At 36.2% G+C, this 20,005-nt stretch overlaps 1 protein-coding gene across 4 annotated transcripts in view; it reads right to left on the bottom strand.

Moving 5' to 3' along the window:
• PALS1 (protein associated with LIN7 1, MAGUK p55 family member) overlaps positions 1 to 20,005 on the bottom strand; it is a 60,154-nt gene that overhangs the window by 3,194 nt on the left and 36,955 nt on the right. For all 4 annotated transcript variants that reach the window (XM_069784165.1, XM_069784166.1, XM_069784167.1 and 1 more), the window contains 11 exons: positions 18,666 to 18,878; positions 12,531 to 12,608; positions 11,625 to 11,771; positions 10,833 to 10,994; positions 8,289 to 8,366; positions 7,189 to 7,372; positions 6,027 to 6,098; positions 5,493 to 5,564; positions 4,585 to 4,752; positions 3,628 to 3,830; positions 2,146 to 2,256 (listed from right to left, as the gene is read on the bottom strand). In XM_069784165.1, the coding sequence (XP_069640266.1) occupies positions 2,146 to 2,256; positions 3,628 to 3,830; positions 4,585 to 4,752; positions 5,493 to 5,564; positions 6,027 to 6,098; positions 7,189 to 7,372; positions 8,289 to 8,366; positions 10,833 to 10,994; positions 11,625 to 11,771; positions 12,531 to 12,608; positions 18,666 to 18,878 (1,488 nt within the window). The remainder of the gene's footprint in view (positions 1 to 2,145; positions 2,257 to 3,627; positions 3,831 to 4,584; positions 4,753 to 5,492; positions 5,565 to 6,026; positions 6,099 to 7,188; positions 7,373 to 8,288; positions 8,367 to 10,832; positions 10,995 to 11,624; positions 11,772 to 12,530; positions 12,609 to 18,665; positions 18,879 to 20,005) is intronic.

Here is a 20,005-nt window from a genome sequence, read left to right as displayed (position 1 = left end):
AACCAATTAGGGACAGGTAACAACTCGGCTAGGAAAAGTCTTTTACACAAATTTTCATGGTATTGCTATCAGCTATTGAAAAGTTTACAGTAACATTGAACTATGATACATATTTGAAAGCTAAGGACACTCATGGCCAGTCAGAAAGGACAGTCTTAAGTGGCAAACAGTAAGTAACTGTCCCAGACTGAAGTAAATGAAGAAGATCTAGCACTGCTCATCTTATGACATTCATCTTACTGAGACTCTTAAATCATGTTTCCAAAAAATAAGTTAGGTTGCTAAGCCCATTATCCTTCTGAAAGAGACTGAAGATGGCAGAGAGAGCGTGGGAGAAAGTTTGAATGGTGTAGAACAAGACAACATTCCTCTGAAGATGTAGCACTACAAACATCAAGCAAAGGCAACAGCTACCATTCGTTGAAAAATATTTCAATAAATGGCAATGAGAACCACAGTGAGAGCTATACATTTAAGTTGATCAAATCACCATAGCATCAGGTAAATGACATTGCAGAAAAATGGAGAACACTATTTGAGAGCTGGAAGGGAATATGTCAAAAGCAAGAATATTGCAATGTAGATAAGTGATGCAAAGGGAGAAGTAGAAATGGTTTTACTTCAAAATTTTTTTTACACTTGTATACTAAAGGTGTGGTTTTTTTTCTCTTCTGCAGCTTATTTTTGTATTATATAAAAGAATATTCAGGTATAATTTTTGAGATAATTTTCTAAAGAGGGTATTTTCAAAAGGTACTTCAGGCTGTCAAGTTTTTTTTCCTAGGCATTATATACACTTAAGAAAATCAAAGCCACATACAGGCATACACGCAAGAAATAACCTCCTCTTTATCAGGGGAAGGGGTTTAACACAGTAGCATTTACCCAACTGAAATAAATACAAATGCAATACATTTAATCAGAAAGAAAACAGGAAATTTAACACCAATATCAGTGTATGAATTTTTATTGCAAATGAATTCCTTGATTACTGCAATAAAAAACCCAGGACACACGAGATGAAATATTTATGGAAAAAAGTTTCATTCATTGCATAACTATGAAGGAGGAAACATGCCCATTTAAAGACTATGATTATATTTCACTTGGCGGCGGGGGGGGGGGGAGGTGAGTGAGGGGGGTGGTGGGATGCGTGGGGAGGGGGGGTGTGAGAAAAAGAAAAATCTGTCTGTTTTAAGACTCTGGCTTTAATAGACTTTTAGATCTTGCGTCCAGGCAATACATCACCCTTGCCTCAAACAAGGAGAGCAAAACAAGACAGCCATAGAACACAGTGGGTATGATTCCTGACCAACAGCTGTATCAGGAGTCCCTTGAAGTTATGTTGGGAGGACTGTTCTCCCTCAGTATGAACTGCATGATGTTCAATTAGTACTTTGAAGATACTATGGTGCCAAAGTGCTCCCACCAACCACTGAAGGGTAGATCTCAGTTAAAAAACTGAAGATCAACATATTTCATTATCCTAGCAATAAGCACTTTGTATCTCATAAGCTGATAAGGACCTTTTCTGAGCTGTCAGACATCCTGGTTTAATGTATGGGTTTCAATTCCATTCTGCAGAACTAACTTCTCATTAACTAGATTATCTGAACTGGATAAGCTGAGATCTTGACATGACTCTGGTTGAAACAGGAAAAGTGATCCTACAACACCAAGATTAAAATAACTTTATCTGAAGAGTTTTGGAGTATATTTTCAAGTAAATGCTTTTCCAAGAGCAGATAAGTTCTCAAAAGAAAAACAATAATCATTTGCTCCCTAGAATTACTCTCAGGTTTACTTGAAGACAAAATTGGTTTTTCCACAGTTTTGAAATAAAGGGTCATGGTTTTTGTACCTAACTGCAGGGACCCCAGCTGAGACATTGTGCCCCAGGATTATTGAATTAGCAGTAGATTCCCTTGCTTCATACTGCTCACATTCCATTAGGCAAAAGCATCCTGAGCCCTTAGTTAGTATGGTCTGCCTACTAACCCGGAGTACACAGATCTCAACTACACTGCTTCCCATATATTGTCAGTACTGTTACCATCTCCCAGTTCCAAAGAAAAGAGTATATGTTTACCAAAAGCATCTCTAAATAAAAAGCAGCATGGTTTCAGAAGAAGTGTTGGACATTACCTTTGGGTTTTTCCCTTCTTTGGCCAATAAAGCACGTAATCTCTCTTGTGAAGGTGGTGCAACAAATATAATATATGGCTTCAAGTCAGAATTACGTAGTGTCTTCAGTGACTGCAGAAATAGTATTTATTTGATATTTAACAGTTTCACCCATGAAAAGGGCATTTAACGATGTATTATTCACATGCTATAATTGATAATATACTCTTCAAACAATGACAATTGTACAATATGTTAACAGCAGTATAATTAACCGTAACACTATTATCATCACCATATAGAGTTCGGTCACCATTTCCTACAAAACTGGTATTACAACATTTTTCAAGTTCATGGAACCCAAACATTTACTTTTGTTCAAGAATACCCTTCATAACTAAACTGAAGGAACATACCTTTTGGTATCCAAAAGCCGAAAAAAAAAGTCACCTGCATTGAAGTAAGTTTCCTTACAATGCTAAGGAATGGTATCAGCTTTGAACAGAGAGAAGAGTCTTTAAATACTACAGTTTAACCTTTTCTGTTTTGAAGATTAAAATACAAGGTATCAGATGCACTACTACTGTATGTTTAGCATATTTTTTTGGCAGGTTACATTTACATTAAGAGACAGGAAATAAAAAGAACCAAACTGTAGTTTGATTTTTCCAAAAGGTTCCTTGTATGTGTCTCAGGACAAACAACTCGTCTCTGAGATAGATCTTTGTAACCACAGAATTAGATCAATTTTCAAAGTGTTAGGAGTTTTCATCTCATCACATGCTTTGCAATGCCCATGAGCTATTCTAGTAAAGTATCACATGGTCCTGACTGGTGATGGCAAATTCTAGCTTCAATACTACCAAACTTTACTGGTATGTCTGAGTTTCAGGGCTTCTTTTGCAGCACCTACAACAGCAGCAGACCTCATATATGTCATATGTATTAGAAAATGGGCTGTGTTCCAGGACTCTGCCTCTTCCCACATTTGACTAAATTTCCAAGTTGAAGTCTGTATGCATATTTTCTCTTTCTTTCTCCAGAAGCAAAAGGTCATAGTTAAAGAGCTTTTCAATATTGTTGATGTGATTTCCTTTAATCCTGTCTGTTATGGAACTGCATAAACATTCCCAAAATGCAGTTTCCAAGTATAATCGCAAACAACTTCCTCTCCATTTTCAAAAGCCTCAGAGTTCACAGAGTGATTGGAAGACTGAGACACACAAATCTTATTTTAATTTAATTTTCAATTCAGATAGTTCTCACCAGCTTAAAGTATCTGGAAACCAAGGCCCCTGTTACCTTTAGCACAGATACAAGACGTGTATATTTTAAAACACAGAACAAGAAGGTTGTATTCATAACACACTAAATAGAGTCAACTGAACACCACCGAAAATGGACCTTGAAAACACAGTCATTTTATATAAACCAAATACAGGTCTTTAGACTTTCACAGTAGCTTCTACAATTAAAACATGACAGGCAACAGCTTCACCATACCTGGGTATGAAGATTTAAAAGGCATATCTTGCCAGAGTTGATTACTTGCCGCACGGAGTCTATGCTAGTACCATAGAGGTTCTTTTCAAACTCTCCATATTCAATGAACTTCCCTGCAGCTATGTCACTCTCAAAGGCCTGTCGGGAAATGAAATGGTAATCCCTGCCAGCTACTTCAGTCTCTCGCCTGCTCCGAGTAGTATCTACAAACAAGAGCAACAAAAAAAAGAAATCGAGACAGTGATACACCTGTAGAACTGAAGACGCGAAATAAGCATTACCCTTAGGAGACACATTGCTAACCAAGCAAAAAAAAACAGGCAGATGAAATATCCAAGAAATGCAAGTATTTTATTTTTTACAATAAATATCCCTGGACAGATTAAGTTGCCAAAGGCTGAACCTACGTTTAGAGGTCTTGTTTACATTATCTAGAGGAAAAAAAAATTAGTCAACTAGGAAAGCAATAGTTTCACCTGTGCAGCTGCATTCTGGACATGAAAACAGCTATTAGTTGTTTATAACAAATTATATTGCTAAGCTGTTCGTAAACCTAATTTAGCAGACATTAAAAATACAAAATTCACTGAAATGCAAGTGGTTTGGGAAGGCACTAAAGCCACTGAAATTTAAATTTATGCAGGATATGTAGGTTAAAAGTTCGACCAATGTATCAGTTTCTTTTTTAAACTTCTGTTACTCACTCCAATTTGATCCAAACTGAAATATACGCATGTCTTATAATGCCTCTATAACACTGTGTTGGGACACTGAATTTGCATTGACTTACCAAAGCCACTTTATGCCACACAAGATGTAACTTTATTTATCCTTTATCCAAGAGCTGACTATATCCTGCTCAAAACCCCCAAACTCCTAATTACTATATTCAACACAAGAGGATTTGTCTACGGACAACATTTAGCATAAGCAATCTTATCTGCCCATCAAACTTACGGGGAACTGCAGAGGCAAAGCGATCCACTTCGTTATTCATAAGTCTCTGCCGCAATTCATTTTGGCCACAGTTCTGTGGGCCGATCAGAACAATAGGCCGTTTCCTGTTTGCTGGTTGATGATACAGTGACATTTCCTCGTAGGTCAAAATTTCCTCATTGTCATAATCTTGAGAGAGAAACAATAAAATAGTCACAACATACTTTACTGCTAGTTGCACGTATTGCCTGTCATGCAGTATCAAGTTTCAGGCAGCTCCTTGCTCTCTGCCCAGCATCTAACTGCAAGTCACCAAAGCAATAGAACCCCAAAGATCATCACTTGCCCAGTAAGATGAGGCTTTTCCCCCGCCTTTTTGGAGAAAGAAAATGTATTTCCACTTACTACTGATATAAGTAGTAGCATAAACTCAGCAAACAACTTTCTTGCCAAGGAACAAGTTTCTACTACAAGAATAACACTTTATACCCAACAACAACAAAAATCATCCCAATTCCGAAGTACTTTTGTAAGAATATAGTATAAATAGACTACAAACTGTCTGTGGAGAAAGTTTCCATCTACTAAATTTAGTTATGCAGAGTGAGATGATATTACAAAACCATAATAAAATGGTTCATCATTGTAAAATTATGAGTGCTTCCATGCCTAAAAAGCTATCGATTTTTTTTATCCCTATCATCTGGTCTTTAATAAAGACACTAAATGACCCTACAAATCCTGCCACCTCTTTTACATCTTTCACTAAATGTTATTACAAACCATACTACTGCTCCCACCCAGAACATCATCAGGCACTATTTCTAACATCATATCCTGAATTTCGGCATTCTTTTCACACAAGGCTATTTGTAGAATCTTTTATAGTTGCTTATAAGTGCGCACACAGTGCAAAAGATTTTGCTTACCATCATTTTTATTTGCATTGTATAAAACCTTTTTCCGTTTCTTTTTGTTTTTCTTCGCACACCAGAGTTTTCCTAACCAAAATAGAAATAATCACAATGAAATAGCCATACAGTAAAAAGCTTCCTAACCCACCCACTATCTGGATCTTTAAAGTGGAGAATTTATTCTGCAGTTTTGAAAAGGCATAATATTCTTCAGTTCATTACACCGGTTTTGTGTATTAAGCAAATGTTGCATGCCAAGGACTTCAACTGAATCATGATAGATAAAATTCTTTATGAAAAAAGGGGCTTTCCAAATTCCCATACATCATTCTAATTACATTGCACATAATTGTGAAAAAACCCACATGATTTATACAACAAAGTGCTAAATTCAGACCTGTAATTACATGAAGAATTTCAAAGAATCATCCCACTTGTAGTACAAAAAATGGAAAAATTTTCTACAACTCCACAATGACAAGGTTCCAGATACCACTATCTAGCACCTCTATATGAGATTTTTTTTCTCTTGGAAAGCATATATCCAACCTGATTTTTCTGGCTCCTTGTCTTCTTCTATGGTTTGCTTCATTGCTTCTCTCTGTTGCTGAAAACTTTTTCCTTAATGCATTTAGAAAAAAAAAAAGGCAGTTAACATTTAGAAACCATTTCAATACTTTGTAATGACTTACTCATTTTACTTTTTCCTAAGCTTTTACATCTCCGAAGGTTCTAGTAGAATATAAGAGAGATTTAAAAAGAAATTAAAATTTAAAAAGAGAAACTAAAGTTGTTGCGAAGCTTGTTTATTGCTTTGAAAATATATTCATCAAGAAAGACTTGCAGAGCATTTGTACTATTCTGGACAGTTTTGCCTGGAAAATTGAAACTATTGGAAAGATGACATTTCCCCATTATGATGATATGGTTTTCTCATTATTTTTGTATGTTAAATGTGTTCTATTTATACTAAATCTTTTGAACTTCAGCTTGAAAAACATTAGCCTGTATTTAAATCAGTGTTCCTCTTAACTTACTCAAATGTCATAAAGTAACAGTGTGATATTCTATGGAATTTGGAAAGTCTTTTGTTCACTGTGTTTAACAGATCACCAGATCTTTAATGAACTAGAGTGCAGTACATATTTCAATGCAAAAATTATATACTGACTTCAACATCTGAAAACCCTACTGCTCAAAGGCCCCCGACCGTCAGAAAGAAAGCGTGACTGTTACAAGTAACTGAAGCTGCTTGCTAAGTGAAAACTACAGAACAGCTACCATGAAAAAGACACATTTTTCAAATAGTCTATGTGATACAGTAAGAAACCTAACAGCAGCTCTCCTCTCCAGAGAAGGAACAGGCTGAAGTCCCACGTTTCTGCCACAGCCAGCAGAGGGAACTCTGAACCCACAGAGTCCCCAAGGTGGAGGAGTGAAGGAAGAGGAGAGTAGCTCGAGAGGTGAACTGCGGTGGAAGCGGTAGCTTTACTCTGCATTTAACATCTATACATGGAGATGCCTCTAGAAGGTCAACCTTTTAAGTAAGTGAATTATGTAACCAACAGTAGGCTCTGTTGCAAAAGGTTCAAAGTCACAGATATTTAAGGCAATGGATATTTAAGGATACGCGAGTCTTTGAAAACCAGAACATTGCTCCTGTGGCTATGGGAACAACTGGCTGTCAAGTTTTTTCTAGAGCTTTACTCACCAGGGATAAGGCCTGCCAATGGCTGGTTATCTTCATCTCCATCTCTGTAAGCCTGCCACCAGTTTGGATCTTCCTGGCTGATCACATGGAGTATGTCTCCTTTCTGAAAAGATAGGCCTAACTCTCGGCAGGGGACATAAGGGTCATCAGAGGGATCGTAGTCAAAATGCGCTTTCACGTGTATCTGTGGGAGATCAAATGTAAAAACAGAAGAAAAAAACCTGTGACTTCTGAAGGATTACACCCCATCTTCCTGTGATTGCAGCAGAGCTCCAATATATAAAAACTCCAAGAATCTATAAAATGGAAACTTTATCTGGGGCATACAAGAGACACTGGAATGGAATCATTATCTAGGTTAGCAATGGAAAAGACACAGTTGTGCTACGTTGGAGGTGAAGGCCTGAATTTAACTCTTGTTAATTCTAAAGTCTATGCAACTTCCTCACCATTTTAGGAGGCAAAAACCCGAGCTACTGATTTAAGTTCTTCGCATTCAAAAAGAATCAGAGAGATTCTGATTTGTTTAAAATACCTAATAAATACACAGATTGAAACCCATTTACTGGGCTTGAGGTGAAGTTTCGGTTGTAAAATATTTTACTGTGTCACCAACCATTAATGTTTTTGTTTGGCTGTCATATAAATCAGTGCATTCTTTCTTCAAACTGTTAAAGCTGTCTCAAGAAAAGTATGTTAGATAAAAAGATAATGAACAAAGTTTCCCGTATACAAACTTTTCCTTCCAAAGCCTATTTGCAAATTCCATCAATCCATTTTTAAATTTTTTTTATATATATATAAAAATAGAGAAATTGGGAATTTCAAAATAGAATTTCAGAAGCACAGGCAGTTCTACTTTTGTAATTTCTTACTATTTTAGAAACTGAAAAAAATCATGCCAAGAGCTTCACCTTAACACCATCAATAATTTTCAACAATTAGTTCAGGTGTTAGTCTGATAACAATTAAACCAATTTAAACAATTAAGTTTGGTTTTGTTCCACAGTGTAAGTAACCAACAGAAGAACTTTCTACACACTACTGGTAAAACAAAGGTATGTATCACCAAGCTCAAGGACTTATGTAGAGCTACTTACAACTGTCTCTTTCGCAGGAGGTGGCTTGCTCTGCTGACTGGGAATCAATACAAAGGTCAGAGTACCATGCATGTCAGCCTGAGACAAAAAATAGACTCTTCATATACAGCATCAAAATATGGCTCAAGGTTAAGAAATTTAATAAATAACGTATTTTAGAAAATGTTTCAAAAATTCCCATAAAAGGCAGTTGCTAACAGCACATCATCCACCCCTTAACTGGTTTAAAAGATGTAGTACAGCTACAGATGCAGTGATCCAGTGACAGGCTAGAAAGCCAAATATTGATATTCAGATTTTAAAAGCCTAGCATTCTTGACTATACATAAACTATTTGTATTTGAAATGGAGCAGCTGCAATTCTGTCAAGCAGCAACTTAGGAGAAATGGAGAATAATATTCTCTTGCTCTGTACAAAAATACCAATCAGTAGATCTATGCTGGGAAGAAAAAAAATACATAAAAGATTATTATTTTTCTAAAATTGCTTAAGTGGAACAGTGTTTTCAAATCTAAACATTTTACTATGATTTTAATGCTGTTAACATAAACACTGTTTAAAAATTTAACACTCAAATCCTGCATCTGTAAAGTACTTGATATCAATATTGCAATCACTCCTACTAAGAAAGTAGAACATAATAAATGTCCTGGCTTCAAATTCTTACTTGTTTGCATACTTTTGTACCCAGAGTATGCTTGCACACAAAGAATATCTAGATAAAATGCAAGTGCCAACCTGTGACAAGGTCTACATGTGTCTCAATTCCTATACATCATTCCGTAAACTGTAACACAACAATTTCTGTTGTACAAAACAAAAGCAAATGCATGTATCTCAAAAATTTCAGACCTAAGGCTTAAATAAACATAACTGAGCATAATATGATTAGGGTGCAGGAAACAAAAATCCACAATTTTTGGTCAGCATGCATAGTACTACGTGGAATGCATAGAATTTCAGAGTGATCGTGTGAATAGTCTTGTCTGAAGTCATGCAGAGTTTATTACCATTTGAGTAGCAAGTGGTGAGGCAAAATTAAGAACAAAAGTAATTTCCTTCTCCTGTTCTAAGTATTTTTGGGGGACTGAAGCATTTTAAAACTTCACTTCCACATTACAAAATGCAGAAGACAACATATAAGGAATTGAAAATATTATTTTAAATTAATGACTTTAATAATGTATTTTTTAAAAATGTAAGGTTTTTAAAATTTTTTTTTTATTTTCAGCAAGTAATTTGCTCTTATGTTAATGTATTGTGGTTTTAAAGCTTTTATTCTGTAACTTTAGGTTGCAGGAGCTGCTCAAGAGCAGAACAAGCTCTGCAGAGAACTAAACTGCCAGAGTTGAATTGTCTGTCAAGCGTCTACAAAACACTCTTTTCAGAAGCGCAGGACTTAGCTAAATATGGTTTTTAAAAAAAATACTGATGGCAATGGAGAGAATTACAGAGCATGAGGAATCTCAAGATAGCTCTGATCCAAAAAATACACGGAGATTGAAGGCTTTTCAAGTAACTGTAAAAATCTTTTCAAATGGCTTAAAAACACACCAAACAAAACCCCACACATTTCTGCCTCTACTTCCCTCTACTTGCCCTCATTACATGCATTAGCTGAAAAATTTTAACAGCAAATTTCAGAAAAAATCCAACTAAAGATGAAAATTGTCCATTAAAAACTAGCCTTACTGTAGCATGACACAACTTCATCTATGGATATTGCTGCCTGTATGCACCCACCAGCTCCTCACTCTCCTTCCCCAGCAGGATGGGGGAGAGAATTGGAAGACCAAAAGCAAGAAAAACTCATGGGTTGAGGTAAAGACAGTTTAATAAGTGAAGGCAAAAAAACCCAACCCAACAAGTGATGCGAAGGCAATCACTCACCACCCAGTTTTTATTGCTCAGCATGATGTTATATGGCATGATATATCACTGTGGTCGATCCAGGTCAGCTGTCCCAGCTGTGTTCCCTCCCAACCTCTTGTTCACCCCCAGCCTACTTGCGGGCAGGGGACAGAGTGAGAAACAGAGGCGGCCTTGACACTGTGCAAGCACTGTTCAGCAATAGCTAAAACACTGGTGCATTATCAACACTGTTTCAGTCTAAAACTAGCCTAAAACACAGCATCATATAAGCTGCTATGAAGAAAATTACCTCCATCCCAGCCAGACACTACTACACACAGCCACACATCTATTAATTGTGGACCCAACCAGAGACAAAGATGAAAAAATCATGTCTTTTCAGAGCTAAAAAAAGTTTTTCTTAGAAATCATTAAAAGCAAGTCTCAATAAGATAGGTTGACTCTTCCACATTTGTAGGCTTCATTTTTGCAGATAACTGCCACTATACTTATTAATATCATACTATGTATTAGGAAAAAAACTTGAAATGGCCCCCCACATACAGACACTAGCTATCAGAATGAAAATACTTTTAAACTAATGCTAAATATGAGTACAAGCAGAGCCAACAGGCTTCAGTCTTATGAAACGAGTATTTTTTTGCAGGGAAAACAAGAAGTGTCCAACTCACCAACAAGTCAAAAACTTCATTAACATCTTTTCCACGAATCTCGATGCCATTAATCTCCAGAACTTCATCCCCTTCATGTAACAGCCCACTCTTCTCTGCAGCTCCTCCTTTCACTATTCGACTAATGATAACAGAATCCATTTCATTGCGAACAGTAGCACCCTGTGTAGTAGCAACACATTCTGAATTTATTATATATATATATATATATATGAAACTCAAAGCCATCTATTGTATATATTCCAAGCCAGTGCAAGTAACAGCTCGGATGCATACACCCAATGCTCCACTTTAAAACACCACTTAATTTCTTCAAGCTGCACTGAAGATTGAAGAATTGAATTGCTCCACACCATAAGAGTCACGATTTAAAAAAAAAAAAAGTATTACTAAGGAATCATTTATTTCAAAGATGCAAAATAGATAAGAGTTGCTTAAAAAAAACCGAAACAAAACCAAACATGATTGGCACAAGGCTATAAGCTCCCCTGCAGCAAAGTTTGGGATAGTGACTTCTGTCAAGACGTCCTGTCTAAACCCAAGTTGACAGAAGTTGTACAGATTTTAAATGGTAGTACAGCTACTGCTATATGAAGATACACACAACTTTACCGTCTATGACTATCTCTCATTCAGGAGGGAGGGAGAGTGTTTACAAGTTAAACATCACATCCACATTCAAATACCAAAACTTTAATAGGCATCTGCAAAGGACAAAAAAAACCCCCCAAAAACCACCAAAACAAACCACTTACCTCCTTTACGTGTAACTGAGTGAGTACCAGTACTTACCAATGGAATATCCCGAGCTTTCTCAATGCGCACTATTTTAACTGTCTCCCCTCCATACACACCAACATTCTCATAAATCTTTTCATCTGTCACAGGCTCTGGTTGCATTTCTTGTTCCGCAACCTTATCATGAGCCAGTAAAAGTGCCTAGTGTGAAACAAAATCGGCACAGTTACAGAAAATTTCATACTTTATATGTATACAAAATAGTAAAGAGTTCAATGAAATTCTGCAATTTGAATAGTCTTTGCAGGTTACAGAATAATGCAAACTGACTCAAGCAATAAAAAAAAATCATTTATCAAAGCTATGTAGCACCTACTAATTTTCCAAAACTTTCCTTTCAGATTGGAATAGAATAAAAAAGCAATTTTGAACACACAACTGTGACTGTGCTTACATCTTCTTCTTCCTAAAAAAAAAATCAGATATTGGTTTACTATGTATGTGACTGAGGATACAGACGTAAGAAGTTACTGCAATGAAAACTACTCATGAATTTACACCACCACCACCACAGGACAAAATTCCCTTTATGCACCCTACCATAAGCATGAAACAGCTGTCAAAGAAAAAAAAAAACCCCCACAGATAAGCAAAGCAGCTTATGTGTTGCCCTGACACTAGTGATCTATTGCTACATTGTTTATGTGCAAATTACCCTGTAATACATGTAGAATGTAGCAAGGGCTGAATACAATCATGCACTACACTTGATCAGAACTTTCCATTAGTTGCTGGAAATTGGAAACTCCTCAACCTAGAAAAATACTGAGATCTGCACGGAGTTGAAGAATAAAATCCTTCCTTGCCCAGTCAGCCCAAGACATTTGCAAAAAAAAAAATTATACTGAAAACAGCATCAAGAAATACATCCATTAGATTAGAAATTTCATTTTGTTTTACCTGCATGTGAGGCGCATTCAGCAAAGCATTAAGCTCCTGCCCATCCTTATGGTGACTGGGTTTCAAAACACTCTGTACCTAAAAAGAAATCAAGTAGTAAAACTCTTAATCTAACTAGTGATTTATCAACCCTCCCTCCCCAGGCACAAGCCCCTAGTTGCAATTATTCATTTTACTGAAAGTAAAGTATATCCATGCAGTTGTTACGCTGGCTGATTGAACTTCATCCGGTACACATTAGGAAAACATGCCATGAGACCACAGGACTACTCCAGCATATCTTGCCTCAGTAATCACCTACCAAATCTAAGCTGGTATCCAGTGCATCACACAGCTATGTCAATACCAGAGACTGGCAACGAGCTCAGCTACCACAAAGATGCACACAAAAAAATTAAATTCTAGAAAGGAACATGATAGTGAAATCAGTCACAACAAAGTCTACTGTGTGAATATGCTGGGTCTTTTAAAATGAACTCATTTGTCACTAAGATGACTAGTCTCCCTTTTCCTTAAAAAATGGTTTTCCTTAAAAGATGGTTTATTTCTCCCCAAACTATTTCCACCAACAGCAAGACCAAAGATTCCAAGACAGGTTTTGCAATGCCTCAGAAAGCATACAAGTCAAAACTTCAAAAGGTCCCAGAAAACCAGGTTTCTTAGGCTGGTTCCAAAATAATCCACATTAACACAAAGACAGTTTTTTACTCAAGCAGCTTCAGTTGCTAAAAAAGGTTTGCCTTCTCATACAGTTACCAGACATGCCTTGCCATCATCTCTTGCAAATACTGGTATGCTTATAGAGAAAGCCAGGAGCAGGGAAGTCCCTCTTCTCTAAAGGTGAGGCTGAAGAAGATACTTTCCATAGCCTTTATCCTCTGGCCTAATCTGACCAAAGGCACACAAGTCCAAAAGCACAAATTAATCCAGAGACATCAAGAGTAGATTATACACATCTCACAGCAGCAGCTCAGTGGGACAGAAAAGATTTTTTTCAAGAGCTTTTTACTCTTAAGGATGAGGTAATGTGACATAACAGAGAATCAAGAAACCACAAGTTCCAAGGTGAAAATAATGAAGCTTTTTGTATGATTTAACAATATCTAAAGGTCTGAAGAACCTCTATCCTAGGAGCAATTATCTACAGAAACACTAACAACTCTCTTGGATGCTACTAGGTGACAGTACCAAAACCAGTAAAGATAATTTTAAATTCTAGCAGAAGCCACTAAAATGAACTGTTCCCATGGAGCAAGATCTTCACATTGCCAATCAAGCACTGTCACATGGAACAAGTTCCCGAGCTTAGCAATAAACCTGGCACAAGCTCCATATCCTTCTGACATCCCTAGAACATGCCTCATGGTGAACAAACCTAGTATAGCTTAGAAAAGTCAAACAAGAAGCCAGATTTAAATAATTTTTTAAACTGATTTCTTTAAAACCATAGAGAACAGAAAGAATTGAGCTTCATAGAGGCCTGACTTCAGTTATACCTCTGAACTGGCCAGGAAGCTATTATCCCCAGCTTAGCCTGAATTTTGGGATGCCATACAGCAGACAGAGCGCTGTATAGGATATATTTCACTAACAAATTTTCCTCTGTGTTGAAAGAAGAGATTCTCCTATACAAAAGACTTTCTCATAGAGGTTTACTTAAGGTCTCTAACTTAAAAAGGACTTTCAACTCCTTTCTTGAATAAGCTACAATAAGCTTTAAAGCCTTATTTATCCAATCTTTATGATCCTTTTACAGAGGAGAACCTACGTAGAAAGCAACTTAGAGGTCCTGCAAGCAAGACAATCTTTTGAATGCAAGGTCAGAATTTGGGCATTTGACAGGGGAAGAGAAAGCAACCAGGCCCAACCAGTCTTTCTGTGTGTGTGATGAATATCCTTTATTCAAGTTGAATTTCTGCTTTGAATAATTTAATTATTCAAAACTTTAATAGCCCTCCCCCCCTTAGGAGAAAGATACTTTTATTATTTTTTTTTACTTAATGAAGCACTAGGAAAGCTTCAGGCTGCTATATATATCACTTATTATACCAGTATTGCCACATATTAGATTCCTTCGTAACTCATGGTAATGAATCCCACAGTTACATCAGATGAAGAAATCTGAATATAGGCTGTCATTCCAGAAGTGACACACTGCAGATGTAGGCAATCTATGCTAAATATGCAGCAATAATAGCATTTTCTTAACTCTTCAGCCTAGTTTTTATTGTTAATCACATTAACTTCAGTTCAAGCAGCCCCCAAAAAGCTATCAATTTGGTTTCATCTCACACACCACAATTTGGAGGCATGTATTGGGGAGGCACACACTTGGAGTGACATTAAGCATTCAGAATTTAACCACACCTGCAAAATCCTGTTGCTGTTTACTCTCAGGTGAGCAGGACTGTCAGAGGGATATACATACACATTGTAATGCACTTATACCAGAAGTTAAAAGCTTTCAGTGCATCCTCTCAAAAGTACTGATCTAGTTTAATCGCCTGTACTTGCTGAAGTGAACAGCAGCAAGTCCAAAACCTTTAGAAACATAGCCTGTAAAAACTGAGCCTATTACATATGTTTAATAGCAAGAACATCTTTAAGGTATTTGATGTGTGCTGTTACAGGCCAAAAATTACAAACCGTCTTGAATGCTGCAACAAATATTATTACAAGGTCAAGATTCAGACCATGTTCCCATAATCCTTGCCCCCATCTTGGCCAAGTTTAAATGGATTTAAAATCAATTTAATTACACTTGATGTTTGCTGGCTATTTTTATTTAAGACTTGGAGTATACCACATTACATGAAGATTAGCTCTCTAAAATAAATTCCCTAAGCTCAAGTACTTCATTCCACCTTCTAAATTCAATTAAAGTGTCTTTAAAAAAAAAAAAAAAGAGAGGAAAAATCTTGAGTTGTTGGTGCCCGGTTATCAGAATCAGTGGGAAAAGTTAACTGTACAAGTGTACTACTAATTTTAAGAATTTCCTAAAGAGGACTAGAAAAATAAAAATGTACTGTTCCACTTGTGTTGTTTATGGTTAAAAAAGTAAAAATCAAGAAAGTTTTCACAACATACTGTTCATACTCGTTTTTATAAAAGCAAATCATCAATTAAAGAGTAAATGTAAACAGATTTTTTTTAAGTTCAATGTAGCAAATGATAATTCCTCCCAAACACACTTCCATAAGTGTAGTTTAATTAATACAGATTTTTACTTTTTTTTAAAAGGGAAGTTGTTTCATGTTGCAATATGAAATTGTGTTGCAAACTGTCTATTCCCGTTAGAGCTACAGAAGCATGAGCTCTAGAACAGGTTCTCCTCCACACCATAAAGCCTCAAACAAAACATGTCTGTAGCTTTAAATTAGGACATGCACTCCAAAACTGAGTTGTACACTGCCACTGATGAATTGTGCACTAAAATATGCACATTAGCATTACCTACCATTTAAAAATTAATGTTATGCATGTATCTACTATTATTTTCTTGTAATGTCTTGTGGCTTTTATCCTCAAGATGTTAGCAGTATCTTAAATCCAGGCTTTTGTAAGTGTCTTTTCAAAAACACCCTGAACTAAGTAAACAAACTGCTTTCTGGGGCAGCTTCCCATGCCTATGTTTAGGGATGGAAAAAGCAAAAGGCACAACCAAAAATGACAGTACAAGAAAAAACCTGGGCAGGCAAGATAGACACTTTGTCAGGGTTAAAAAAAAACCCCAAACCAACAAAGTAGAAATAATTTCCTCCCATACTGCTACCACAGCAAATGTAGGAGCCTTTCCAAAAGGAATAAAGGATCTGAAAAATGAGCATAAGATCTTCTATTCAGGCAAGACCAGGACATACAGAATGATGTGAATGGAGGCCTCAAGGTGTTCCTCTCAGGACACTTCTGTCAGTCACAGAAATATTTTTCCTGAATTTCTGGCTCGATCATTTCAGGATGCTATTTAACATATTGCAAAATACAAGTCATTTAAATACATCAGAAGCTGAATCACTGACAAACTAGATTACATCTGAAAATGGGAACAGACATATGCAATATAATGACTTTTCAGGAATTTTAAGGCTGGACAAGACAGGGATGGGAGATGAAGAATCAAAACAAGTGCAAGAATATGTTTGCCTTTTATGTAATAGTTATGTAATAGGGCGACGACAAAATTCCATTGGTTTAAAAATTTGAGATTAAAGAAGTATTTTCTTTATGCTTAACCTTCTTCATGGATTGCTAAGGGACACAAAACTGGCTTTGCACCACGTTCTGATTTCTGGATTTACCAAATCACCTGACAAAAGAGAGGAATGTGTTGGGAAGATGAGGAATAGGGAAGGTGGGGAGGAATATGAAATTTTGAAAACAGACTTAGATTTTTCCTAAGCATATTTTCTTCTTGGAAACGTCTATTAAGCAGCAAATAAAACGACATCATATCCATGAAGGGGAAAAAAAGCTTTCTTAAGAGATAAATCTGTAACATCCTGTAGTATAAATGAAGATTCAAAAACTCTGGGGCTTGTATCTGAATGAAATCCCGAACTAAGCCTGTGCAAAGCGGGTGTTTGGGGAAGTAGTTTACAAACAGAAGTTAAGTGAAAAGGTTCCTTCAGGCTTGCAGACATCGAAGAAGCCTAGTGAGGATCCTACAGCAGCCTACAGGCTGATGAATAAGCCAGAGGGAAGCTCATATGTAAAATGCTCCCACCAGGTTTTGACACAGTCTTACTGACAAGCGTAAACAGGAAAATCCTGAGCTGCAATTTAATCAGCACACTGCAGCTTTAGATAACATTTAAATGATGTCCCTCAAGAATCAGTAATTTCTTCTGCAAAAGAACTTCAAGCTTGCTACAATGCTGTTTTCCTTGACTTACAAGGTTTAAGTCTAGAAAAAGGAAGGAGAGTGGAAAGAACTGTTGAAAAGAATTGCTTCAGGCAGAAAGAAAACCAGACACTGGAAAAAAAAAATCAACTTGCTGCCATACTGAAATTGGAGTGATATGCCTTTGAGTGACTGGAGAATGGCTATATACTGGCTCAGGTACTCCAACTGGTGTAGCTGAGCCAGTTTTGAACAGGTAAGTTTGGTTCACCGGGTGCTAAATGCTAGAGCATTTACCCATCCTCTGGATCCAGCTTTGCTGAACACTACAGTGCTACACTTGCAGTGACTGATACTGGTATTCAAGCTAGCCAGTTTAAACTTAACAAATATATATCCATATAAGGTGTAGCCACACTTCACTGAAATATACATGCACCAGGCCATGGAAAATGAAGATAAAGTTATTGAGCAACCCCTCAGAGGGTCTTAGCTGCATCCAGCCACATGTGAAAACTCCTTCTGTTCACAGCAACTTTGTATCTGATGAGTTTTCTGTAAATTACTACTAATGCTTACTGTATACAGGTACTGCCCATGTACATTCAAGTGAATAAGCCTCAGATAAAGTAGTTAACCTGGCTGAAACTGTGAAAGTATTTCAAACAGTTAAGATCTGACTGAAAAGATCAAAGTTAAAAAAATCTTGCTCAAATAAATTTCTAAAAGTATACTTTAATAATTTCTGAAAGACATATCAGATCTTATAAAAGAGCTGTCATCTGTCAGACAAAAAATAAGTGTAATCTGACCATCACAGCAGTAATTAAAACACTGAAATTAAGTATTAAGGGATCTGTTGCTCACTTTAGAGCAGAATGCTTGTTTCCAGTATGGTTGTATTTTCAGAGATGCCTCCCAATTTAAGAACCATGGCTCAACTCAGAGGAAAGTCACAATAACAGAGAACTGTAATTCAATTCCTGAATGTTTGGAATAAAGAATATTGAAGGTAAAAGAGTTAGATTTTCATAACAGCTCCCTTTTCCTACATTTAAACATAGTACCTTTTCTGTTACATATCTATCTATGCTAAAAAGGGAGTTCTTATCCCCCAAATATTTTTCTGGTTACTGTTTGGAAATCTGGAAAAACCGGATACAGCAATCAGTGACTATTATAATCCCTTTCATATTCAACATTCAATAACTCAGACAAGCTTGACAAGCACATATTTCAACAACAGCTATGATTACAGGTTTCATATATATCACAGAGATGCATACTGTACATACCTCTTGTGCTAGTTCTTGTGCATTGGAGATGAGAGGATATGGCGGGCTAGCTTTGTTCATGTGCACTGTAACAGCATTGTGTATCTTAAATGCATTCTGAAAATCAGTATTTTGAACAAGCTGTAAAATGAGAGAGATATCCTCTTGGCTCTGAGGGTCTACCAAAATGTGCTGGATATGCTTAAGAGAAGTTAAGAGTTCTTCCACTTCTAGGTAGGAAATAACAAAATACAAATAAGGTACGAGTTAACAAGATTCATAATAATGTTTATCATTATTAATGTTTTTACCAAAATTTTTTTTGCTGTTCTGTTTTTTAATCAGCAATGATGTATGCAAGTTTATTAGTTATCCATTACTCACTTTTATTAGAATATCTCTGAATCCAAAATAAAGGACCCCAAGTCAGTAAAAGGAGAAATAAGAAAAGCTGATACACTGTTTAAATTTAAATTCTTATTGCAGCAGTTCTTCTCTGAAAAAAATCACCAATATGTAAAAGATCCAGTAATTGCAGCTCATGTATAGCTAAATGTGAAAGAGAAACTATTCTGCGATATGAAAATAACTCCTTTGCTAAACTAATCTTGATGCACTGAACATTCACTGTTATTTTGATACCTATTTCCATGTATATCTACCACATATGGCATATATCTCTCTCAACTAAACATTGCTTACTTATAGAATGAGTGTTGGATAAGTAAACTACACAATTTCTGAACATAAAATTATGCTTAGTCTTAGCACATTAAAATAAAAAGGATGAAAAAAATATCTATGGTCAGAGTTCTGAAAGTCATCTGCACCAGAAGAATGTCTACATCTTTTACCTACAAGATTATAAGTTCTGCTTGGAGCATAAAATGTTTTAACATATTTTAATAACCAGTTTCTACATTTGCAGAATGCTATACATGTACTACATTCTTGAGCTTCAAGAACTAATCTGATGCTTTACTGGTGCTTTTTAAAGACTGTCAACAAATTTACATTTTTTTAAACCAATCTGAATTTCTGCAAAGTATGTCATTTCTCAATATTAAGTACTTGAGAAACTACCTAAAGCAAGGAATATGAATAATACTTATAATGCATATAAAACCAAATAAGAAATCCTCAAGCATACAAAAAAAAAGTGGATGTTTTGAGCCTGAAATAATGTATGTGTTCCCACACATTATCTGAAAAAATCTGTTCAGCCACAAGAGGCTGGTCAGCTGTCTTTTATTTTAATAAAGTCAAGTAGGCTAGAATTTTGAATCCTGTTTTTTTTTTTTTTTTAAAAGAATGAACAACAAAGAAAATCCTGCATTTTAAAACTGTCAGTTGATACTGAG

Source organism: Haliaeetus albicilla, chromosome 5, assembly GCF_947461875.1.
Source record: "Haliaeetus albicilla chromosome 5, bHalAlb1.1, whole genome shotgun sequence".
Taxonomy (NCBI): domain Eukaryota; kingdom Metazoa; phylum Chordata; class Aves; order Accipitriformes; family Accipitridae; genus Haliaeetus; species Haliaeetus albicilla.
This window is presented reverse-complemented; position numbering and strand designations above follow the sequence as displayed.